At 37.9% G+C, this 27,547-nt stretch overlaps 1 protein-coding gene across 4 annotated transcripts in view; it reads left to right on the top strand.

Moving 5' to 3' along the window:
* PIK3CB (phosphatidylinositol-4,5-bisphosphate 3-kinase catalytic subunit beta) overlaps positions 1–27,547 on the top strand; it is a gene marked incomplete at its 3' end in the record, with an annotated part of 1,563,003 nt that overhangs the window by 1,173,565 nt on the left and 361,891 nt on the right. For all 4 annotated transcript variants that reach the window (XM_044070037.1, XM_044070038.1, XM_044070035.1 and 1 more), the window contains 1 exon segment: positions 10,252–10,424. In XM_044070037.1, the coding sequence (XP_043925972.1) occupies positions 10,252–10,424 (173 nt within the window).

Below are 27,547 nucleotides of genomic sequence, written 5' to 3'. Positions count from 1 at the left end.
TGTAATTTTGGCAACCTTTGCCCTTCGGTCCCTGAATAATTTGGCACACTTCACGAGTCTCCAGAGGGATTTGATTAAGGAGCTTACCAAATCCCTCACTGGGACCATGTCTTCCATGGCAGTGAGCACTATTGCCTCAGACTTAGCTACCCTTCAGTCCATTCCAAACTTGTCCATGAGGTCTATCTCCCACGCAGCTGAAGGTACCTTACGGGTGGCAGGTTCAGGCATTTCCATCAGAAGGCCTGCCTGGATGTGCTTGTGTGACTTTGCAGAACCATTCAAGTATTCCTTTGCCAATGCTGCTTTTGATGGAAATTCCTTATTTGGCCCCAAAGTAAAAGACCCACTCTCTAGGTATAAGCAGGAAGGAAAACCCTGTCTGCTGTGGGTGTACATTTTCCTATCTTTCAACTGTCCTTTTCTAGGAACCAATGAGGTAGATGGAAAATGTGGTTCAAAAAATGCCAGGGTCCCTTCCAAGATCCATGTGGAGACAGTTCCCCCAGGGGCAGAGAGGGGGAACTCTAATGGAAGATGTCTTCCCCATGGCAGAGGTAATATGCATAACCAGGGATCTAGAGATACATTCTCTGACAGATCCTATCAGCACTCCTGAAAGGAGGACTGACTGTCCATCTCTGGAGGCAGGCAGGGGTCATTTATCCCTGCACTAGAGAGCCTGGCTAGAAATTATTCATGGGTGCAGAGGATAATATCCAGAGGTTATACAATAACATTTTCCCATCCACCCCCCTATTAGTAAAACAAAGCCCTGATGTTTCACCCAATCAGAAGGAAGCAATAGCACTAGACATAAGCTGCTAGAAAAGAGTCAGCCAAGAAGTCCCTTCAGACCAGGAGGAGTCAGGAACATGCTCAAGATTCTTTTTAGTGTCAAAGAAAACAGGGGACTGGAGGCCAATTTTGGATCTCTGCAGTCTGAATCAGTTTGTTCAGTACACAAAGTTCCAGATGGTCACAGCTCAGTCCATTCTGCTTTCTGCACAAGGACGATTGGATGTGCTCAGTAGATCTTCAGGATGCTTACTATCATATCAAAATGAACAGACAGTCCAGGAAATATCTATGCTTCCAGCTGGGAGCCAGTCATTATCAATTCAGAAATCTGCCCTTTTGTCTTACCACAGCCCTTAGGGTGTTTACCAAGTGTATGGCAGTAGTAGCAACTTACTTGAGACTGCAGGGAGTTTGGGTATTTCCATATCTAGATGACTGGCTCATAACAGCTCTGACCAGGCATCATGTGATTCTAGCTTGGTAGTTCATACTCCAGGTATGTTCCCACCTGGAGATTTCAATCATTCACAACAAATCACATCTCAAACCAACATAGATATTGGAATCCATTGGTGCCTTGCTCAATATGGTCAGTCAAATAGCCTCTCCCCTCTGTCAAGCATTCAAACTATTCAGTTCCAGGATGGAAAGATCATTTTCAAAGTTCTTCTCTTTCAGCTTGACTGATCCTTCAAGCTTTGGGATCCATGTCAACCACAATTATTTTGGTACCGTTGGCAAAGTACCATATGAGAATTCTTCAGTGGACGCTGTCAACTCAGTGGTCCATTCTCCACCATCCAGTCAGATCAGAATAGCACAAGCTTGCAAACATTATTTTCTATGGTGGATACCCTGCAGTTAAGTACAAAAAGGTCATCCCTTTGTTCACCCCCAACCCAAGGCCATAGTGACCACAGATGCCTCCCAGATCAGGTGTGGGGAATTTCTTGAGAATGACGGTAAATGCACATGTTCCCGCGAAGAGGCAGGTGCGCATATCAGTGTCCTAGAAATGAGAGATTTCCTCCTAGCATTGCAGGCCTTTCAAGATACTTTCCCTACCTGGGGCTGTTGTGATTCAGATGGACAATATGTCAGTGGACTGCTACATCAACAAGCAAGTAAGAACGAAATCTTACCCCCTGTGTCGAAAAGCTGTGTGTGTGGCAGTGGGCGATCTCATCCAATTGATTTCTGATAGCAACGCACATTCCAGGTAAATCCAATGTGTTTGTAGACAAGTTAAGCAAGTCTTTTCTAATGCCTCATGAGTGGTCTTCAATATGAAGGATTTTCTGTTGATGTGGACAACCATGCTGCGATCTGTTTGCATCTCCCCTCAACAAGTGCAACAGGTTCTTTGCCCTGATCCCCTCAACCTGGGGAGTTATCAAGAGACGCTCTACTTCACAATTGGTCCCCTGTCTCTTTTATGCCTACCCCCATTACCTCTAATCCTCAAATTTCTTCAGAAAGCATCTTGATTGAAGAGCACAGTTAATCCTCATTGCCTCTTACTGCTCTCATCAGACTTGGTTTTCCCTTTCTTTGGCCTCCTCTACTTCATCTTCTATGGATTCTTCATCCAACTCCAGACCTACTATCTCATCAGACAGACATGACTAATAAGGAAATTTCAAGCCTAAAATTGACCGCATGGTTTCCCCACTTCCCTTTATTGATAGACAGTCGAGGCTATCCTACCCTGTCCATCGCATTGTCTTATCCTACAAAACCTCCACTAGGAAACTTTATACAGAAGTAAATGGAAATGATTTGTCATTTCAGCACAGCAAAATGATCTAGATCCCTTTTCAGCACTGGTTCCTATGAAGGTGCTAGCTCTTCTACTTGAAAAGAACACTTATCTTCCATTTACAATTTTCATATAAGAGCAAATAACTCATCTTTAGCATTCTCCAAGCTTTGTAAACCCTTTCTAAGGGGAACTTTTCTACTTGTATCCCCATTAAAAGATCCCACTCCTTCTTGGGATTTGAACATTGTTTTACAAACTTTTAACACAATCCCTGTTTGAACCATCAGCTAAGTGTGAACCAAAATTCTTGACTTGGAAAACTAACTTTTAGTGGCCATTACCTCTGCTAGAAGATTATCAGAATTACAGGACCTGTCATCCAAAATTCCTTATGTGATTTTTCATAAGGATAGTGTGCGCTTACGGAGCAATCCTTCCTTTCTTCTTAAGGTTGTGTCAGAATCCAGTATCAATCAAACTATCAACTTCCCAGTCTTTCCAAATTTTCAAGTAAAGGAGAATATATGTTATACTTCTGGATGTTCACAGACAATTACAGTTTTATCTACACAGAACCAAAAATTTGAGGAAATTAGAACAATTATTGTCTCTTTTCAGAATCAAAATAAGGTATACCAATTTTTAAAGTGACCTTATCCAAATGGTTAACCGATTATATTGCCATTGTTTACAGAAAATTGGGCTGCTCTTTATCAAAACCACCAAAAGCACATTCCACCAGATGTATGGCAACTTCTTCAGTCTTTATATCCAGATCTTTATCGGAAGATATTTGTGCAGCCGCATCTTGGGCTAATCCTAATACTTTTATTGCTCATTACAAATTGAATCTAGTCTCTAGGGGAATAGCAGCATTTGGCTCAGTGGTGCTTAGAGTCCTTCTGGGATTTAGATAGCTGGGAACTCTGTCCCAACAGTTGAGGAATGAATGAAAATGACAATTGATACAAAAAGTTATGTACTCACTACAACATTCCATCTGTGTTGCCCATGTTCATTTTTCCTCAAATTCCCTTCCTCCAACCCCCTCCTTGCTTGACTTTTGGAAGGATTGAAAGACACTGGAGGAAATACTGTTCCTTTGTTTGAGTTCCAGGTTACCACCAAACAATTCTACACAAGCAAGCACAAAAGGAGTCTCAGATGCAGGTTTTAACTAAGCGCTTTTTTTTTTAATAGTACCAGAGCTACTTCAGAATTAAAGCCATTAACACAAACCAGGATCTAAAAGAGGTGCCAATGAAATCACAAGATCATGAAAAAACAATCAAATGTTTCTCACCCTTGCTTGTTCGTCTTAAAGTTACAATGTGTTAAAAAAATACAATGTATAACTAAAGTTTTCCAGAGTCAGAAATTACTGCTCAATATCTGAAAAAGCATGAAAAATTCAATATAAACAAAATAAATATGAGCATTTCCATAAGGCATGAATGGACTTAATGAACCTCGCACAGTTTTAGTCAACCCATTAGATTACTTTCAGACATGTATAATGGGCCAATACAAGTGTTTTAATTTGTCAGGGTATCTTTTGTATGTGCTGTCCATCTTTAAATTATTGTGTGCTCAAAGTAATGTTAATGTTTATGGCAAAAAAATCAGACAGGATAGACAGGCTGTGGAAGACTTCCATTGGTATGTAAAGAGCTTTCGAGGATCAAGAGCCTACTTTAAGGACTGCACAAAGGAGCTGTCTGCTATGATCACTCAACTAAGCCCTCCGACTTTCTTCCTGAGCTTCAGTGGTGACAATTTGAACTGGCCTGAATTACGCTATGTCCATTTGGTAGCAGATGAGTGACCAAACATAGATCCATGCAGCCTTACTGCACAAGAAACTCAGAAGTTGATAGAAAAGCTCCCTGTTTTCATGATGTGACACTTTCACAATCATTTCCTGGGTCTACTCCAACTCATGCTGAATGATAAAACAGTCTTTGGAGGAAAAGTTATCAATTACTGGTGGTGGATCGAGTTCCAAAACCATGGAGCATCTCATAATACACATCATGATATGGGTTGAGAACTTCAATTGATAACATTGTTTCAGAAAGACAAGAAGCAATACAGAAGCTGACCTCAATCATCTCTTGCGACATTCCTCAGGAAAAGGAGGAGTTTGAATTGAATAAGCTTGTGTAATGTATTGTCAAGAGCATCACTATACCACATGTTGCTTCAAACAGTCTGCCTACTGTAGGTTTGGATTCCCATGCAAGGTGGCTGCAGAAACCACAATACTAAATCTGACAGCAGAGCATCAGGTGTACTGATAAGAAATGGTGGTCGAATTTTTATCTTGGAAAAGCATGAGGGTGAGGAGTACATCAACTACCATCCATTGCTGCTAAAACTTTGGTGTGCAAATATCGACATTCAGCCACATGGAAGTAGTCTTGCAGTAGTATACTACAGTGCCAAATACGTTTCCAAGGCAGAAATGATGTATTTTGAGAAAAGCTTATGGGAGGCAATCATACAAATACAGCGTAACAGCTCTGATCCCTTGCGCATAATATTCAAAATCATCACTGTAATGTTTAATCAGTGATAAGTGTCCATTTGCAAGTGTGCATTGCGCATATGCAAAATGAAATATAAAATAACCTCTCACAAGTCAGTCTTCATTAACAGCTGAGTACCAGAAAAGCATTACAATGTAATTCATTTTGCAAGCACCTCAAACAAAAATGACATCTGTGAAACATTAATTGACTGCTACATGAAGCAACCTGTTAATCTAGAAAATAGGCCCTTATTCACATTTGCAGTGTGGTATGAGCCAGTGAATGTGGTAAAAGAAATCTTGACCATGATGAAGGTGATAAAGTGAAAATGAATACCAGGGAGGCTCGACTTATATAACCCTTATAGATGGGGAAAAGAAAAAGTGGACAAAAAGTGCCATCATCACAACCCAAAGTTTTCCATATCTCGAGATCCGGAAGAGTACTTGTACAATCATCTAGTTCTGCACAAGCCATTCATAACAGAATCTGAGCTCTTATCAGGCTTTACAAGCTGTGCAGCATTGTTTGAAGTAAAGAGAGAAGAAGTGATAGAAGTATCTTTGCATAGGAGTTAGAAACTGCCATTGAACATATTCACATGTTTGATTGTGCAGCACCTGGCGATGAGCCTCTCTTCCAGGGTGTACACATTGAATTACCTGACAAGAATCAAAGGCCACAGATGACTGATCAAGAGTTCACCCAAAATTAGCAAAACTTAAATGTTGATCCAAACAGACTCTTCACATTTATAAAAATAATTCACCAAGAGATTCGAGGAGAAAATTCCCCAACAATCTGACTGTAACAGGCAGCGCAGGAACTGGAAAATTGTTCACATTGAAGCTGGTAGTTGAGCAAATACATCTAGGCTACAGAATTCTTGACAAAAACGCAATGTTTATTCAGATATGTGCATCCACTAGAGTAGAAGCCTTATTAATTGGTGGCCAGACATTGCATTCAGTCTTAAAGCTACCTGTTCAAAGACATTCTAAGCTGCCTGAATTCAAGACACATGCAAGGTTCATCATAATTGATGAAGTCTTTATACTGCCCTAGAAATTACTCCATCAAAGCAATTTCCATCTAAAAGTACTTAAATGCATTAGCGACCTCTTTGATGGTGTGAACATGTTGCTGATCGTTGATGTGATGCAGCTTTCTCCTTTTTTTGAACACCTAATTTTTCTACAACCAGACGAAATGGTGAGCGAAGTTGTCAGACAGCAGAACAATTGCACTTTCCTACACCTTCTAAATAATAATTCCGAAGGTCATCTGACACCAGAACAATACGCGATATTGGTGAGAAAAGCTGAACAAAGCAAGCAAGAAGGTGACTTTTCCCTGGGTGAACAATTATAATCATCCTGACTAATAAGATGGTTCAACATCACAATGAATTTGTGATGAATAGTGTTGATTCATCGGTGGAGTTCATCATCTATGCTCATGATCGTTTAATGGAGCAGGACATGTGATTGCTAAATGTGCCAGTTGAGAGTATCATTCCCTCAGACATTAACAGAAGTGCAGGAGTGCCTAAAGTGTTGACCATTTACCGAGGGCTGACAATGTCGATATGTGAAAAGGGTCTCGTGAACAGCATGGGCATCATATCTGATATTGAATTCCAAGGCTGGCGTAAGCACCAACTGTATCAACAAGACATTCCTTGAGTAAAAGTAGAATTTGACAACTACATTGGAATTCATTAGATTGAGCTGATTACATTAGTGTTTGATGTGAGACTTAGTTATGGCTTGATAGAAAGAAGAATGCTCCCAATGGTTCCATGCGATGCATTCACAGTTCACAAACTGCAAGGCAGCACAATCCAGACAGCTGTTGTAAATCTAGGACCAGAGTATTTTGCTGCAGGGCAAAAATTTGTTGCTCTGAGCAGATGTACATCACTCAAAGGAATTGAGATTGATGAAATTTGTCCAAGGCACTTAACTGAAGGAGACATTGCAATGAGGACGCATTACAGGAAATGCAAAGGTTGAGTTTTACCTAATTCACTCAGTCAAACATTTAGGGTAAGATTGATTACTACAAGGGATCTCTGTCTGATGTCAGAATGAGAGTTAGTGGAACACTACATTGGTCAGTAGTGACGTTGGGGCTGGGTTTGTTTCAGTCCTTTCATTACTAGCATTCCATGAAGTCTAGACTGAAAAAGCTTTCAGTTTTTTGCAAATGTCAAAGTAGTACAATAAAATGATATATAAGGGGACTAAAGGTGACAGTAAAATAACTGAAGAGAGTGCTCAAAGCCTGTCCACTTAAATTTGAAGGAACCATGCAAAGGAGATTGGAAATGAACACTTGTTACTGGCTGCCCATCCTGGGTGAAGGGGAGGCAGTGTTAGCAGTACCAGCTCTGCAGTTGGATGGTGCACAAAGCAGATAAGACAGGGAAGCAGTCCCAGGGGCACTTATTGGGGAGCAACAACCTCTAGTTATGCTGCCAGCTGACTCAGGCAGTGTTAGACAGGGAGGTTGTGGACTATCATGTGAAGGACAGCTTTCTTAGCAACAGACTGTTGCCTCAGAAGGGAGGGAAATGGCTGTTAAGGTTCTCTTCTGTGTTGGAGAGTAAATAGGCTATGGGGCTCTGATTCCGGATGGGGAATAAGTGATCTGGCTCACACACCAGATGAGGTATTAATGGGTAGATAGACTGGTTAGGAGCAGCCTGAAGCCAAGGATAGTGAGGGATTTGAAAGAAAAAACAGAGGTTATGTTGAATGCAAAAATGTAAAGAAATGTGTCAGAGAAGCAAAACCCAAGAAAGAACTTTAGATGGAGGGGAAACAGACTAGTGGGCCTGTGAGATGACATGTAGAGATAATCAAGCGGTACAGCAAGTTCCATAACCCTATACTAGTATTAGACTTTGTTATTGTTAATATTCTTATTGTTGATGGTATTAGTAATGAATTTAATAGTAAAGGATCAGCAAGTAAGACTGTCAGGTTACTTATCTTAGGAGAGGATTTACTACAAGAGAATTGGAAGTTATCTGTCTGTACAAAGTGGCAGCAGGACTTCATGTGGAATATTTTGTGGAGTTCTGGGGACCATTTTCATAATGTCATGGAAAGGATGGACATTGAACATCGCAGCAGTATAAACTGTAAGTGATTTACTTTAGAAGTTATATGAAGGGAGGCTAAACTTAGCTCAACATTCATAGGAAAAAAGATAGAAACTTTTATGCAACTTAAAGGAAATACTAAGCGAGTACTTTCTTTGAAAAAAACAAAAAAGATTTTTTTATTTATACTTTGTTGATTGGGTTAGCCTCACTAGGCCATTGGCCTCTCTTCAAGGGAATGACCCGGAGTAGTATTCATACTGGGCAGGGGGAATTTGTCCAAGACACCAGGGAATTTCCTCTAATCTTTTTGCTAAGTGCCATGGGATCTTTTACATTCAGCTGAACTACCACTAACACAAGCAGATAGGGGCCTTGGTTTAACATCTTATTCCAAGGATGACAGACTCAAGAGGAGTGTAGTGCCCACTTATGCTGTACTCCAGTGTTGGTATTGCAAAAAATGAATCCAAGTGCATTGTATAAGATTAGAACCCACAGCTTTATGCACTAAATGAGAGTGCTAACTGTTGAACTACTGGAACTTCAGTGCAGTGAATGAAATGCATGAAAACTGGAAGGTGCAAGGTGGGTAGCATAGGATGGACACAAGGAATTATTACTTTGATTGTGTTTAGTGGTCACACCTGCCTTTCGAAAGAGGTGTTAAGGTCAAAAAACAGCAATGGAGTTCAAAATGTACTAAATAGAGTAATTAAGGGCAGAGGAAAAATAAATTGATGGTTACATATCATTTGTAACTTGTCTAGGAGATAGGAAAAGTGGTAGAATAACTGGTGACTTATTTGCTTTTACAATCTGTTGCTCTGATCTGTAGCTTAAAAGTTGTGCATTCTTGATGTTTGCCTTTAATTGGCTATCCTTTTTTAGAATTTGCTTTCTGTGTTACCATGGTTTAGTGAGCATTTGTATAGTGATGTAGTAGGGATCATGACATTTTAACTTAAGCCATTTTTAGCTGAAACTAGTATCAGTGAATAAGTAACATTAAAAGCTACATTCAGAGAAGCCAACCCCCATACTCATTTTCTGGTCAAGTTAGTTTTTTGTTTAACTTCAATGAAATTTGTGTTTAGATGTATATGTTGCACATGTTTTACTGTAGAATTATTTTTGTTGCAGTGGCATAGTGTATACATGGTATGGGAATTGTATTTTTTTTTACTTGCAAAGCTTTTGCAGTTTCCCTATAGTTGTCAAACAGTGAAAGGGATTAAGGCTGTGAGCTGTTAACAGGCTGCATATCATAGTCCAGGGTTCAATTCCTTGTGCCTCATTTGCGTGCTGTCTGACTCTTAAGTTACTTAAACAGATAATCCTGCAGGGGCAAATTGGAGACTGTCAGGCTCCTCAGTGGTCTCTTGGATGACATGCCTAGTAACTACCTATAAACTACAAACTGATGAATCCTGGAAGCAAGCATTCTCCCATCGAAGGTTCAAGGATTTTCACTGTGATCCTTGAAAAAGCAAACATTTAAATGTGGACAGGGGAGTACTGTATATGATAACATCAAGAAGTTTGAGTACTTGGAGTATTTCCCCCTACTATATGGTGCAATGATATCAGAGTTAGTATATAAATAAAGGTATGAGGGGTGTATTTTGACATTTGGTGTTACTGGAGTTAAACTATATTTTAATTTCAGTGACAAGACTCCATTATCGGCACCCCACACATACAAAATGGTGCTGAGAAAAGTATTCTCCCGTGTGGTGGTATAGGGGGATTTTTTCCTTTGCTCGGTGCCCTTAAGTTTTGTAGGGTTTTAGTAAAGTGTATCTGTGTCATTTTGTAATAGTTTTGTAATAGTGAGAATGGCTTCTGTTCTATGAAATGATACAAATCCATCCCAGAAATCAGTCAGCTTGTTTAGCATATTTGAGTATTTGGCTGTCTTTTATTTCATGTAAATAAATATAAAAGTTGAAAAAAATATGCTTTTTGTTTTGAATAATCATATGAAATGTTTGTTCATGTTCTGTTATTTTTTGAATGGCTGATCATACTCGTGTTATCCCTAACAGGTGGAAGCACTTAATAAACTCAAGACTCTTAATAGTCTGATTAAAATGAATGACAAATCATCTTCTAAAATAAAGGAAACCATGCAGATGTGTTTAAAGCAAGCCACTTACACTGATGCACTGTCTGAACTACAGTCACCACTGAATCCCAATGTCATTCTGTCCGAGTTGAAGTAAGTGTTTGTCTTTACTCTTTGTAGACATGTTAATGCTGAAAGCTGAAAATGTGCCTGTTTCTGTTATATTCGGCGATTTTGTTTATCATGACCTCACCAAGGCTATTGCCTTATGAACATTACCCTGAAGTGCAAGAGTAACATAAGACTTGCTAGTCTCAGTACTTACTAAAAGTAAAATAAGAATCACGGCTTGGAAAGGCAAGAAGTGAATGGGAGCTCCTCTGCCTGAAGCAGATTGTGTTGAGATGTCTGTTCTTCTAAAGGGACTTGTTTAGGCCTGCAGCACCAACTTCTGTTCAATCTGTTGTCTGTATTCCTTGGTATATTGTGTTCTTACTTGTTTTGAGTAAGGAGAGTTCATTAGAGTGTTCTCAGTGTAAAAGGATTCCTTAGACTGATTTGTAGTTGTGCTCTGTAAATAAATGCAGTGATATTAATACAATGCTTACCTTGATGCTATTTTTATTATGATTTGTGTCACGTGTTTGATGTTTAATCACTAAAAGTAGTAATCTGGGTTTATTATGGAAAAAAATTGACAGCTGATTGTCATAGTGCCCAACATATGTACACAGGAGGAGAGAAGTCTGCTCAACAAGACCGGTCTTATGCCAGTTATTAACTTTCTCATTTGCATTAGCCCTTCATGTGTGTGGCATAACCCTGTGGAGTCAGAGTGAGCCTGGACCTCGTTGGAAAATAATCTTCCTGGCATCTTGTAGAGTACCACCCAAATGGTAGGGTTTTGGACAGCACTGTCCAACTACAGAATGCATCACTCCAGCCCTAATAAATGCTTCTTAACTTCTGCTTGTCACAGTTATGTGAATGGATATTCTGGTGGTCAAAGAATATCTAGTTACATAGTTACCACCTCAACTCTGTCACTACCAAATGTTTGTCATGTGGATGAGTATATATCCTCTATATTTCATTTTCATATAGCGTTTTTAAACAAGAAACCTCTTTATTAAATTATCGAGTATGGCATAGGCAATCTTACATTTATGTAAATGAAAATAAACCATAACAACACAATCTTCTTTGCAAACATTATAGGTTCATAGGTGTTTACTAGGCTAATGACCACAATGGCCATTTTAAGTCTAGCCATGTATCCCAAATGTGTGACAAGTTCTGATACCCTTGGTAAGTGTAAGCAGGGGCTTGGGAGATGAAACATTTACAAGCTAGGGCCTGGGAGATGATTACATATTACAAACCATGTTGACACAATTATAGCTGCAAACATTATGCATCCCTTTTAATATATCCAGTCATCGTCAGTTAACCATTACATAGCTCATTCAAATCCTGCCTTATTTCAAACCTTGTTCCTCCTCTGCATGTATTAATCCCACATTTCCCATTTTTCCTATGTAATTTCCTCTTACCCTTTTCTAAAGGTTCCAGTTGTTTTATCCCTGTTACTATCTTTGCTACTTCTAGTAAACTTGGTTTAAACTTTGATTTCCATTGTCTAGTAATTGCCTTTTTTGGCATCTATCATAATTAGACTCAGCAAGGCTTTACTATGTCTAGGAAATTCCAATTCTATATATATATATATATCTCAAAAAATCATTTCCCTAGTTACACCAAATTTGTTCATGCTGCATCTCCAATAGAGCAGTCTGCAGGGAATCTTTAAAATGTGCCAACTCATTGCACTCCCAGAAAAATATGTTCCCAGTTACCTTTTTCTTTTCCATCACACCTCCAACATTTGCTTTCTACCTGATGAAAAATTCTTTGGAGTCTACTTGGGGTATAAAAATACCTATGTAAACACTTCCAAGCAAAGATCCTAAATCTAGATTTTGTAGAATATTTGGTAGACATGCATATTATTCCCCCATAGTTTCTTTGTGAATTGCTCATCCAGTCAATCTTCCCAATCCTTCCTAACCTCTTCTGATTCATTCTTATAGTTATTGTGCTATATTCTATATTCTGTATTACTTATTCCTTTCTTAATCAACTTTTGATTTTAGAGCAACTTTTGTTCTAGATTCTACTAAAAACTCTACGAGTGCTGGTCTTTCATTTAGGAGCCCCCCCCCCATTTCTTTCTCTTTGCTTATACTCTGATATCAGTCCTTGATAAGGAGGGCAATCTCTAACCCCGCAGTCCAAATAAGTTCTTGGCATCTTCCCAGTCTGTTACCTTTCCCTCTCTAGTTATTTGTTCACAGTACATTGGTTCCTTTGCCAGTTTTCTCCACTATATTCCAGTCCCGTATTGCGTCTATCCCTAATTACATTCAGCCCCATTGGGAGAATCTCCTTTCCCCATTCCCATGTTGGCTTGGTTCTTAGAATACTTTTTGCTACTTTATGAATATAATATTCTGTGTTATTGTTCTCTCTAAAGATCTTCATCCAAAATCCTAGTCTCTCCTTGTTCTTGAGATCCCCCCACCCCTGTTTCATCAACATCTCTTTCCACTTTGAATTATAGTTTTCTGCTTGCGCTATATGTATAGAAGCCTTAACTGTGTTGCGCTGAAATAACCCTTCAACTCGGGTAATCCCAGTTTGCCATGTTCTACTAGAAGAATCAGCTTATTCCACTCGACTCTTGCTGTTTTCCCCTCCAAGATTAAATCCTTCATCTTTTTATTAATTGCTATCCACAGCTTCTCCTCTGATTGATAAAATATGCCTAACCTGACTGCTTGTATCTTACTATCCACGTACATATAACAGAGCTTCCAGTTTCTCAGTTTTTGTATTATATTTAGTATCTTTCCGCATATGTTATCTGCCACAATGGTATCATTTTTAATGCATACTCCTAAATACTTCATTTTGTCATGTCCCCATAAGTATTGATATTGCTTAATCAATTCATATGTGGATACATAATTTACTGTTGTTGCTTTTGTTTTAGCTTCATTCATTTTGCATCCTGAAAAGGTTTGAAACTGTCTCAATATGTTCCACAGCACTGTAATGTCACTTTCTGGTTTTGTCAGGTATAAAATAATGTCATCTGCAAATAGAGCCAGCTTTTCTTGATTACCATATCAATTATACCCCTGAATTTCTGAGTCCCTTATTTTATTTACCAATTGTTCTAAATATAATGCAAATAGCAAATGGGAAACAGGACACCCTGCTTGGTTCCTCTGCTTAAGTAGAAATTATCAGAGAGGACCCCACCCACTTTTTCACCTTCAATCCCTCTCATGTCTTCCTAATCAACTTTATAATTTTATCAGGGAATGCAAACGCTTCCATTGCCCCGCTCATAAAGTCCCAGCTTACTCTGTGAAATGCTCTCTCTGTATCAAGATCCACCAACAACAGTTGTATTTTCTTACATGTTGCTTCCATCTGGAATGTTCTGTTAATGTTGTCAAATGTTTGCCTCCTCTCCACAAAATCACAGTGATCCATCTCTATCAATTTTGGCATTACTTTTACCATTCTTTTAGCCCACTTTATAATCATAATTTAGTATTGAAATGTGCCTGTATGAAGCTGGAGCTGATGGATCTTTACCCTTCTTAAGGTATTACAGCCACTGCTGCTTTCATCCAGGATGTTGGTACTTATCCTCCTTTTAAAATACTGTTAAACAAAACCTCCCAGATCTTTATCAGTTTTTTCCCCTCCTAGCTTCCAAACATACTGTCTTCTCCTGGGGACTTTCCTGTAGATTGGTTATATATCAAATTTTTATCTCATCTCCTTTCCTGTTAGTAATTGAGCCTCATGTACTTCTAACCTTGGCATATTTAATTTTAACATAAACATTTCCATTTTTACCTTTTCTTGATTTCTATACTTCTCTGCTTTATACAGAATTTTCGAATTTCTGAAATATTTCTAATACCGCTACAGGGCCGCGATGGTGCAGCAGTTAGTGTTGTCTCCTCACAGCAAGAGGTTCTCTGGTTCTATTCCTGGCTGGAGCTCCTTCTGTGCAGAGTCTACATGTCCTCCCTGCGGCTGAGTAAGTTTTAAAGACATTCAGGTAGGTTTGTGTGTGTGTGTGCCTTCTATGAAGGTTGGGCTCCAGGCTGGCAACTCAATATCGTAAAAACACCACTGCAAATCAATCTGCGGACTGGTGATCCACAGTGGTGACCCCTAATCAGGAAAAGCCGAAAGAAATTCCTTTTCTAATACATCTACAGAATCTCTTGTTACCTTGTTTATAGACTTTTTAAGCTTGGCAACAGCCCTTTCTACTTTCTGCTGCCTGAGTTGTTGTGCTAAAAGTTTCTATGCTCTAGAGTTATTAGCAAAAAACAGTTGCTTAACAGCAACCTTTCTAAACTCATGCAGATTATCAAGAAAATCCCTTATTTTCTATTTAACATTCTGCAGTTGCTCCTCCTCTTTTGTGAGATGCCCCATATTCTGCAGTATTTTAACATTTGTCAGTCTGTTTAAATAGTTCTTGTTAACCATATTGCCATGTTTTATTTCAACCTTATTTTTAAACCCCACTTTAATTTTATCCCACTCCCTTACTATATTTTCATAAGACCAGTAACCAGAATATGGAAATTAGTGCCAGTAAAAACCAAATACACCACAAACGAAGCACTAAAGGAAATAAGGCTGCAGGCACAATACGAAGGATTTATTCAGGAAACACAAAATCATAAACGCTGGAACAACTCCACACTGCGTTTTCGTTCCACAATTGACTTCATCAGACAACCTACCCCTCACAAATCCCCCCTCTTAAATACATCCACCACCTTCAATTAACCCAAAATTATCATCAAGTTAATTAACTTAAGGTGGTCATAATAAACTGTAATTTAAGTTGAAATAAAATAAAAGAAACCTACATCTTATCACACAAATGGATAAACATCATATAAAACTTTGATAAAAATAGACTATGTTTAAACTTCATTTCTAGCACTCTAATTAGCATGATAAAGCCTACAAATAAGAAAAAAATATAATTAGTAGCTAAAAACATAGTAATAATGCAAAGTCTGCTTTCAAATTTCAATAATGACTAAAAATACATAAACAGTACTTGGCGCCATCAAGTGGATAAAACAAACACTATCCTAAAACCATATCAGTAATACAATTAGAAAATGCATATTACAATTCATAACACATACAATTTCAGCAAACACATAATCTATCCCTCAATATTAATAAATTATACAAATACAAGCATTTGAACCATAAAATCAATAACAAAGCCAAAAAACACTTATTAAAAATTTCTTAAAAAATGCCTAAAATGTATACAATGTTAAGAACCTCTTATAATTTAGCTGCCCTCATTTTTAATACCGGAGTTATAGAAATAACATCATTCAGACCTGGTGGTTTATTAGCCCCCAGGTGCAGTTGCCATAGTAACTCCTTGTATTCTATAGAGGTCTCCCATTGCCCACCCCTAATATCTTTATCAACTACTTCAAGTACAAAGAAGTTAAACATAGCTAAAGGGCAATTAATTAAATGCCTACATTATATTTTCATAAGAAATTTCTATCTTCTGTAATAGCTCATGAATAATTTGTACTACCCATTCCTTAAACCTCCTCTCTTTACAACAGGTGGGAAATTGCCAGTATTTCATTTTTTTTCAATACCCTGTGTTCTTATTTTAGTTATTATTGGCCCATGATCTGAAATAGTTATTGGCTACATGTCAAAACCTACAATTAAATGCACATGTTCCTGTGAAATCCAAGTTCTGTCTATCCTAGCCCAGTTTTTATATATTTGGGAATACTATTCAAATTCATTCTGAACACCTAGTACTAAATTCACATCTTCCATGCCAAAGCCAAATATTTTCATACATTTCTTCAAATGTCTACCTTTGTTTGCTATGCTTTCCCTTCTGGGCTCCCAAGACGCATCTTCACTGCTGCAAATTAAATTCCATTCCCCACCTATAAGTAATACTCTTTGCTGAAAGCTTATTATTTCTTCCAAATTTTTATCAAGTTCCATTATAGCAGTTTTAGGTGGAATATAAATACATGCCAGTAGCCCCTTAGTACTACAAATCTACCATTATCTTATCCTCTTCTGCCACTATTGAAGCTCCTCTTGCAAATAATATGTGCTCCTCTTTTACTTAGTTCCATGTATTCTGATGAATAACCATCCTGAAAACCTTTCTTTCTCAAATTCACATGTTCAGTTCTTTCCAAGTGTGTCTCCTGTAGCATAGTTATTTGCATTCTACATTTTTAATATAATCCGCTACTCTTTCTTTTTTGCATTTATCTGTGATACCATTGACATTTAAAGACATTATAGAAAACATCATTGTATTAAAAAGTTATTCCAACCTTTTATCTATAGCAGCTTGTTTTGTTAAATATCTAGTTCCAACTTTTGTGTTACGTGCATACACTGTTTGGCAGGTTGAACTTTTATACAGTTGTTTCTTGTCATATCCACTTGGGCCTATGTCACAGCTTAAAAAAATGTTTTATCAAAAGCCCTCAAACAAAATAAACACATTTCCAATACCCCCTAAAGCCTATAAATTTAATATTAACCACAAAATTATGTACATCTTCAAATATTCAAGTTTTACCCTCCTAATAGGAACAAATGTCCCAAAGTGACAGCCACACTCATAGACTTGAGTTGACGTAAAAGAAAGGTTATCTATGCTAAGATGCATGCTGCAGGCTGTGCTTCTAACAAGTGCTCTCTGTTTTTGTCTTATCTTTATAGCTCTCTAAGTTGGAAAAAAAACACCTAAATGCTTTCAGAGAATATTATCTCCTAGACAATTTCCCTTTTTTATGCCAATTTTTGTATCGGATTGTAGCCAGTTTCTCTTTATCAGATTGTTTTCATGGCAACATGAGGATAATTGCTGCCAAGCATAAATTTAATTGCTAGAAAATGCCCTTATAATATTCAGTATTATTTTTCATTTACTTGCTTTATCTTAAAACATGTTACTAAAGCAAGCTAAGGGTTTTAATCTAGTCATTCCACCATGCAAGAATGAGAAAAAGCACATTCGTTGTTCTTTGTCATGCTCTTTTAACCAGATTTTTTTTACATTGCAGTGCCTGTATTTCTTAAAATTGAAGAAGGAGAAAGTGAGAAGGTAGAAAGAGAAAAAAAAAACACAGGCGCACCTGTTTACAATAATATCCTGATTACACTTAAAAACAACTGAGAAAACTTTTCTTTATAGCATGCAAAGAAAATCGTGCACTATAAAAATAGTATTATTGCGAAAAAAAGGTTTACAGTTAACTCCCCCCCCCCCCCAAGTATTTTTTCAAACATTAATGACATGAAATAGGGTGTATACTTTTGAGTTCTCCACAGGTCCAACAAAGTCCAAATGCCCCATATTTCCAAATTTTCTTGTTCTGTCATGTTTCACAATTGGTAATTTTTTAAGTTAATAAAAAGTATATATCCAATCTTTTCTGGTGGTAATATTCAATATCATAAGAAAAGGACCAATAATAAAAGTATGTTTAGATGGCATTTTACCATACGATGCAAATGCTAATAAGATCCAAAGTATTGTAAAAAAAACATTGGCACATGTTAAGACATATACTGACATTTAAGGATATGTCTGTTGAGCATTTCTCTTTTGGATATAAAAATCAAAGTAATCTTAAGTACCAATTATGTTATAAGGAACAGGAAAAAAATGTAAAACATTCTTCCATTTTAAAGTTAGGCACTCAAAAATGCCATAATTGTCAATTTTGTAGATATATCTCTACTGATATTTCTTTTTTACATCCTGTTACATTAAAATATATTTTTTTTAAGTCATGGTGCTTGTAATACAATGAATATAATATACATGGCTAAATTTTTAAAATGTAGTGCATTCTGTGTAGGTAAAAGAAATAGAAAACTGAAAGATAGAATATGTGAATATGTTTCAGAAATAAAAGGGAAATTAGAAACAAATGCATTATACAAGCATATAAAAGAAAACAGATGATACATGTTTTTAATTTTTTAATACTGCAAAACATTAATAAACATATAAGAGGGGGTGACGTAATAAACAATTCTGAAATACAAGGAAACAAATTGATTTTAAGATTTAAGGCCCACCAATTTCCAGGGCTAAATGATAATTTTACTTTAAAACCCACTTTAAAAGAAATAAGGAATAAAATATGATAATATTTATATACATATAACTTAATGCCATTGCATGTATTTTTATGCTATTATATGCATTTTTACATTTTAAATGTATTTTAATAGTTTTTTTTTAATTCCTTATTGAAGTCACATGGTATAAATAGATGCTGTATTTAAGTAGAACTGTTTTACTTTGAACTATTTTGCCTGAAGAAGCCTTAACGGTTGAAAGTACCTATACTAGCATTGTGCATTAAAACATTTAAGTGTTTTAGAACATTGTGGTGCGGGTTATTACTTATAGTTTTATTTTGATTTTTCCTTGTAATTCCGGCTTTGTCTATGTGGTAGAACTTGTTGTTTTTTCTAGAATTACATCCAGTGCCACAACAGGACACAAGACAAAGGGCATAATTAAAAAGGCTGCATCCAGTTTGCCATAACCTAGGCCTTCTGTTTCCTAACCTCACCAAGCCTACCAGAAGGATTGACTCAGACTGGCTGAGAACATCATACAAAATGTGAGATCTAATCAGTACAGCCCGGCCAAAATCCCTGGTACAGGATCATGCCTTCAGAAAAGAAAGAGAGGCATTCCTCACAGGATTCCTCTGACTTATGTGACCCTTGCAAGGAAGAATTAGCATATGTTGACCACATTTCCACTGGTTCATATGCTGATTGAGTGTCTGATATCTTTCCTCCGTTTCACCATCTGAGGATTTTACCTTTGGGTAGACATTCAAAGTTCTTCTGTTATGAAGTGGATGACTACCTTCAATCTCAGATGCGAGTTAGAGAATTTTAAAACTCCCTGAGCATAAATCTCTGGCTATTCCTCCAGTAATAGAGGTATTGGATGATGTCATATTTGACTCTTCCCGGCAACCTGACTCCCAACCACCTACTTCTAGGAAGTCAGACCAGTTTTATAGGGTATTGGGTTGTCATAAACACCTGTTTAGAAATCCTGTGGTGAATCCTGAGGAGATGCCTCAGCATCCCAACGAAGCTAAAGGTAATGTCTCTAGGAACCCTTTGCCAAATGAGAAAGAAGGTAGGAGTCTTAATTGATTTGGCAAACAAGTTTGCACTTCTGCTACCCTGGCTGTGAGAGCTCTCAGTTGCCCGTTTCATATGGTCAAATTCCAAGACACCCTTCTAGACCAGATAAGGAAGAATCTGGAAGGTTTGGAGAATAGAGCGCACTCTAAAGAATTACTTGATTTTTGTAACTATTGTCCACAGGTTGCTAAGCATTCTTTGCTTTGTTGCTTTTATACTTTAAAAGCTTCAAACACAGAGGCAGCCTGTGTGTCAGTTATTCTTAGGCATGCCTGGTTAAGGGAACAGCCCTTCCCAATGCATGTGAAATCTGAACTCCTAGATAACATTTGGACAATGAATTTTGTTGGAACCTAATGCAGAAGCTACTTAAAAAAATGGAGAGCAAGCCTAAATCTATGTCGACTGCTAAAGACTTTTTTCAGGTAAAGCCACCTAGCTTTAGCAGGAATCACCCTACCAAATCCTAGTTCCAACCTGTCCTCTCAACCCAGACACAGCGAGAAAGACCACAAGGGATAGGCAACAAAAACAGTGTAAAAGATGACAAGCTGATCAAGGAAGCTTGCCTAGTGGGTCCTGGCCTTAGGGACCAGCAGGGAGCAGACATGACTCACTATGGCACCTCCCTGTCCTGCCTTCCCCAAGTCCCACCCCAACCCTTCCCTCCTTGGTTCCTTCCAATCTTTTCTTCCCTGTCTCTTCAAACTAGGGGGAGACTTTTCCTATTTTAAATGAATGGAAAAACATCACTTGGGACCAGTGGGTCTTAAACATAATAACATCTGGCTACATACTACAATTTGTCTCTCTTTCAAAACCAGTGGGTATTCCTTTCTTTCCGAAGGATCAAATGCAGGTGACCTTAATTCAGTTAGATATTTTGCTAGTTCAGGCTGCCATAGAAATAATTCCTCTATAGTAAAGGGGCATATGATATTATTCAAGACTGTTCCTAGTTCCAAGGAAAGAAGGAACCTAGCAGGCCTAACTTGGATCTTTCAAGACTAAACAGATTCATTCTGGTTCCCCAAATTCAAAATGTTAACCCTGAAAAAGCTTTCTGCCCATGCTAGCCCCTCAGACATTCTTGGTCACCTTAGATCTAAAAGGTGCATACCTCCACAGTCCCTTTGCAAAAACTTACAAAGGAGGTATCTGCTCTTTAGAGAAGGTGAGAAACATTTTCATTTTTTTTGCTCTGCCCTTTTCCTTGTCTATTCCATCTAGAGTTTTTTTTTACAAAGTGATTGGTCCATCTAATTGCTTTATGCAGGGCAAAGAGCATTCAGACTTATTCCTATGTGGATGTTACTGCCTGATTCAGGTCAAAATTTTTCATGGATTTACAATCTTCCCTTCACCCGACCATGACACTTTTCTCAAGTCTGGGATTCACTCTCAATATAAAGAAGTCCAATCTGATCCCAACAAGGAAGCTGGTGTTTCTAGGAGCCCTGATAGATGTACAAAACAATGACTGTCCTACTAGAGGAAAAGGCTTCATTTCTGACGCACTACTTCCAGTCCCAGCAAAAGAAATCCTGATAGCCTTGTGATACATGGCTTCCTGTGTTCTGATGATTCTACTGGCAAAATTGATGAGAACAATTCAGTGGTACCTCAAGAATGTTTGGTGTCAGTACACATTCCACAACCACAAGATACACCTTTTACCTTGTTTAAAAAAAGGAGTGGCAGATCTAAGCCTGCATTCTAAACAAAGGGCCCCTTTTGAATCCAGCCAGAAAATCAGATCTTAAGCACAGTTGCTTCAGATCTGGCTTGGGGCAAACATTCCAGCTGCTTTCAAGCACAGGGAAAATGGGAGCAAACGTTCTTAAAAAAATCATATAAACCAAAAGGAAATGTCAGTCAAGGATCTCCACAAATCAGAGGTTTTCCTGGTGAAGAAAGACTACGCCACATTTATTTGGTACATAAACAGGGAGGAATGCACTCTTGCCCTCTGTAACTTATACATGTAGCCGTGGGAAATGGCACAGTCCATGGGCCTACATCTGATGGCTTAGTACCTGTTGGAGGACATAAACCACCTAACATCAAGTCAGAGACATGGGTGGGCAGATTAAGCAAGAGCATTTTTTTTTATAGATAAAACAGGAATGGGGTGTGCCAGAAATAGACATTTTTTTGACACAAAACAAAACCTGCATTTAGAAAATGTTTGCATACAACCACAGACATCAAGGCCCGTAGGATGGATGCCTTCCCTTTTCAGTGAACAGATCTGTTTCTATACGTCTGCCCTCCCAAACCTCTCATCCCCGGAGTATTACTAAAAGCCAGGCCAGAGCAGCATTGCTTTTCTCTACTCAATAGCATGAACAGACAGGAACCTTAGCTGCTACCTCAGAAGGGTAAGCCTATTAACCCAGCACAGGGAAACTGTCATACACCCTAACCTGAGCACATTGAGGCTGATAGCATGGATGATTTAATCCTTTCCCCTGAAGAGAGAGCTTTTGATACAGATGTAGTTTTGCATATCAAAAATGTAAAAGAATTACTGCTGGTACCATTCAAAGGTCACGTACTACTGTCTGCAAAATTATCAATGCGGCTAACCTAGTTAGCTGAATAATTTAACTTTGGCCTTTCTCATTTCTCAATCAGATTTCATGCATTGGCTATTGCTGCTGCCTTCCTATGCAGCCACCCTTTTTTGTAACCCTATTTTAAAACGATCTTTGAAGGGCATCCTCCACGCCAGGATTCTTGAATTTCCTCCCTGGCAAGGCCAATCCCAGGACAAAATCCTTCCTGTATGTCCTAGTTCATGGCTGAAGTCTCTCTAAACCAATCTATACATCTTTCTCTCTTCTATCCTAATTCTCAAAACAGGGGAGACCATGTTCTTCATTCCCTAGATGTTCATAGACATAAGATATTAGCTGGACAAAACCAGGAACATGAAGACAGACCAACTTTTTGTGGCTTTTGCTAGCAGCAAAATTGGAAAAGCCAATAAGCATGCAAACCATTCCAAATGGCGTTCTAACTGTATTAGATTTTGTTACAGACACCATGGAAAATAAATGCCTGAGCATATAAAAACACATTCCACCGGGACTATGTCTGTTACTATGGCTTTTCTTAGGGGGGTTTCTATCAAAGAAATCATGGAAGCTTTCACCTGGTCATCTGTTCACACCTTTACCAAGCTCTAAAATTTACGCAACTTCTCCAGAACCTGGGACAGATTTGCCTTTGCTTGCATGGCCTTCTTGCTTCGTTATAAACTGTTTCCCACCATCCATAACTTTGCTTTGGGATTCCTCCCAAGTTGATATTTCAACAGCAGTGAAACGCATTGAACAGTACAGTTGTGTCTACTTAACTTAAATGTAGATGTCCATGCATCTTTACTGTTGCAGTATTCTTTCCCACCCTCCTTCCCCTCGGTTTCACCCAGTGGTTGTGGTGGCCTCCTCTCCTTCCCCTAATCATCAGGATTCCCCCATCTTTGGCTTAGGTATCATGTTCCCCTGTCCACTTGCCCACTGGAGAATGTTTGCATGCCTTGTACTCCTGGACTGGGGCTCAGAGTGCAGGATTCCAGGTCTGGGGGGACTAGAAAGACCAGAAAACATGGTGCCAGCCTACGACCCTTATAGTCAGACATCCTGCTGTCATAAAAGAGAGCGTCTACCAGGTCTGAAGCTGAAGAGGGGGATGAAGTCTCTAGTGTTTGGGACTGCCAAGAGCTGTTGACAGCAAGGATATCCCAGATAGTTACTCTAACAGTAAAGATGCTAACATCTACATGTATGGTATGTAGACAGAATTGTGCTTTACATATTTACTGTCTGCTGGATTAGATGTTTCATTTAATAGTTTTGTTAACCTACATTTAGTCCCCTCGTCTGGTATCAGAGTTCATTTCTGCCTATGACATACTTCTTGCATAGGGATAATCGTGTTTTATTTGTGAGTGTGTGTTTGTTAGTAATGTGGCCTTAATCACCATGCCTGGGATAAGGTTGTTATGGGAAAGCTCAACACCTGTCTGTCTGGAGGCTCTTGTTGAAGCTGAGATACCAGCACTGTATGCTTGGAGTTCTTGGGTTCAAGTATTAAATGAAAGATGTTATTTCACATCTATGATTCTGTAAGTGCCTAAACAGAGGACTTTCTCTATTTGTGTATGTGCATTTGTAATTTGAGCTTAATCATTATGCTAGAAGTTTCATAGTTGAAAGGATTAGGCTGCTGGTTAAGTGAAAATTCAACACCTATGTAGCCAGTAGCAGTGACACCAGCATGTTGTGCTGTGGAGGTCTTGGGTTCCTTTCCTAGATAGTAAAGCAAGCTCTTAAATGGTGTCAGCTTTCTTATTCCTTTTTTATGCACATTTATTGAATTGGCAATTAAGATATAGGCAAACATACACATATGTAAAAGAAAAAACATGTTAAGTTCACAGTTCCAAACATTATACATCACACACATTTTTATACAGTTATCAATCCAGCATTTCATAAGTTGATCAATTCCTGCCTTCCCATAAGACTCACTTATCCTCCCCATCCAGAACATTATTCAGCATGTATTGTTCCCACAATTTCCATTTTTCTATATAATTTGCTCCTACCCTTTATTAAAGATTCCACTTTCGGTTCTTTCATCTCTGTTACAATATTCACTACTTCAAATACAGTTGTTTTAGACTTTGATTTCTGTTGTCTAGTAATTGCTTTTTAGGTCAGCTTTCTTATTCATCATCTCTAGTTATAAGTCAGGAGACCTTTATTCAAAGTCTAGATGGCCTCTTAGAAACTAAATACATTATGTTTGTATTTAATGGGCTTTGAATACTTTGTACCTAATAAATACAACTTAAAATGTGTATGGAAAAGGCTTGCTGCATTGTTCAGTATGAACATCGTATGTGTTACTGGCATCTGATAATACTGGGGACAGATGCAGCTGCTGTTTTTGAGGAGCTAATCACAGTTCATTATTTATTTACTTGCAAAAAACATGTATTTATATAAAAAGCCTGAGCTGCTATTGCCGACATGGTATATTAATGTTTCTTGAATTTATGTGAACTGGTATACGTTTGAGCTCCTAGTTTCTGTTATGTTACTGTTAGTGTCCTCTTTATAATATTTACAAGAGATGTTAAGTCACGTATGAAGAAGGCATTTCATTATATTTCCCTGTTGAATGGACTGTGCCCTTACCAATTCAGTATTTCACAACCTTATCCATAAATACAATTTGTACGGTAGTAGATATGTGACAGGCTGGAGGGATTATGATGACTGATGCAGACAAGTTGATCTGGCCGATAAGGTGGAGTGTTGTTTTCACACTTAAAAGTGTAACTGAATATAGAAACAAGGACTTTGATTTTCAGTCACATTAGTGACAATTTCAAAATTTGCATTCTTTCATTTTTTTAAGCTGTCTTTACAGTTACTGGTCTCCAAATGTTGAGCCCTGGCCAGTTCATTTTCAGCTTTCACCCTCACAGCTATTTTTTTTAATTAAAAATTCTGTGTTGTAAAATGTTTTTAGGTTAACAGACATTAGTTTTGACAGTTCTAGATCTATTTTAGCTTTAGTAAGATGCAGAATTTCTGAGCAACACTCAGAAAAGTGTGCTTAGTGAAGTACAATGAGTTATATACTTGGCTACACCATTCTGTATCATCCCTTAACTTCTCAGTTTTTTCTGGCCATTGCACCATTATGCAAGTTATTGGTATGTTGAATAATCTTATTACACCATTTTGAGGAAAAGTGTAAGACTTGGTGCCCACTGTCTCATCTGGATTTAGATTCTAGATATAGTTTCAGGGCAAGCTCAGAAGTGATGTTTTACTCTGTAAGGTCGGGATCCCTAAGCTTATGCATGCAGGTGGTATGCATGTTTTTGAAGTGGTGGTTGTTTTTCTAAAAAGAGTTTATTTGTATAGCTACTTAGGTGTGAACTTTGGCTCTAGATGATTGTCATGTGCAAAACTGGAAAAAAGTGATTGTGGATAGATGGCTGGATATAGCTACTTAAGAATCCCCATCTTGTGCTAAATAACTTGAGATAAGTCAAATGGGTATAGTTGTAGTTCACAAAACTTCATTTACACCAGCCTTTTCACCTTTTTTATAAAAGTGTTTTATTTATATATGCACACACTAGATGCACATGACAGATAATAGACTGATTTCCTTTGCATCCATCTTTTTGTACAAGTTTTGACATAGTTGTGGTTTTTGTTGGTGGTCAGCAAGTGCAAGAGTTTTTACTTGGCTGCATATTGACTTCTCTCTCATTGAGCCTTATCTGAACTTCTCTATTCGGGACCCATTTAAGAAAGGACTGAGGAAGAACTCGCAGCCTTTTTTTTATATTGGTGGGCATGTTGTGACCATTAATGCAGGAATGTTGTGTGGATATCACTTGATGTGAAGTTTTTAGCAAACCTGCTATCATGCTGCCACAGTGCATCTAGATGTGCTGTTTTCCTACTTGTTGAGTTGTCCATGAATATGTAACATTTTGAACATGGTACATTGTGGCATATCATTTGTTTTCTAATGCCCGCTTCAATGAAGGAAAAGGCAGAGTTTCATACTAACCAGTGCAAATGTTAACACCTCCGTAAATGTATAATATGTAGTGCTGTGTAATTCACACATGCATTATAGTGCACTTGTTTCACTGGGCTTTATTACACCATTGTTAAGAATGATAATGTCACACATGCATTATAGTGCACTTGTTTCACTGTGCTTTATTACACCATTGTTAAGAATGATAATGTCACACATGCATTATAGTGCACTTGTTTCACTGGGCTTTATTACACCATTGTTAAGAATGATAATGTACCAGTCATGTTTACACACTTGTTGCACATTGTGCTAGGTGTGTTGATACAAGATGGGCTTTGTGACCACACAGGATAATCTAGATTTGTATTTTTTCTGTATAGTGACGATATACTTTTTACTAGTGATTGACAGATTTTACCAGATTTTTCTGTTTTAATATAAAACATTGCTATGCATTTTACATATTCTGTGGTCTGTGCCACTGTTGTGTCCTCCTCATTGTAGCTTATATTAATACGAGACCTTCCTCTGCTCAGGCATATTTTACTATGTAGTCACCATGTCATTGATATGTCATGTTATACCACATTTCTAACATGAATATTTTGATTATTTTCTTATAGTCATACACCCTAGTTTATAACACACACAACATTTTCGAAGTTGTGTTTGAAAACAGGTTCCAAAATCTGTTTGTCACCATTGTGTGTAATGTACACATCTATTTAGATAATTGTAATTCACTGCATTCCTATAGATCAGTGTGCGTGCATAAAAATTCAGAAAAAAGTGCATTGTACAAGTAGAGCAATGAATTGTCCATACATAGATCACTGTGCTTGAGTAGCAAGTTCACTGTTTACATGGATATCATTACATGTGCATAGTAATCCATTGCACATCACTGCATATGCATTGCTGTCCACTGAATACATGCATATCCCTCTTCATGCACTGCATACACAGTCATTTGGTCCATATATGCATGCCATCTCTTGTGCATTGCAATAAATAGACCAGGACAATGCAGGAAAAGAAAGAAGTATGTTGCTACAGTAACAAACAATGTGAAAACCAGTGTGGTATGTAAAGTGTTCCAGAACCGGCATCCTAGTCAATAGACCAGCAGTAGAACTTGATGAAGCAAGTTCTAAAAAGAAGAGTTATTACAGTCTAATAAAAATAGTAAAGGACACTTGGGAATTACATAAGGAGTATAAGTGTTTGAGCAGTGGTAAAAGAAATATAACTGAACATTTTGTGTTTGAGGCATACTTGTGAGGTGAAAAAGTTGATTTGGCAGGGAAGAGTTTCAAAGGCTGGTTTGCAGAAATGCATCCAGAGTCCATCTTTTTCCTGGGAGGAGTGTGTCCACAGCT

This window comes from Protopterus annectens, chromosome 4.part1 (assembly GCF_019279795.1).
Source record: "Protopterus annectens isolate FY-2018-M chromosome 4.part1, PAN1.0, whole genome shotgun sequence".
Lineage (NCBI taxonomy): Eukaryota > Metazoa > Chordata > Ceratodontiformes > Protopteridae > Protopterus > Protopterus annectens.
This window is presented reverse-complemented; position numbering and strand designations above follow the sequence as displayed.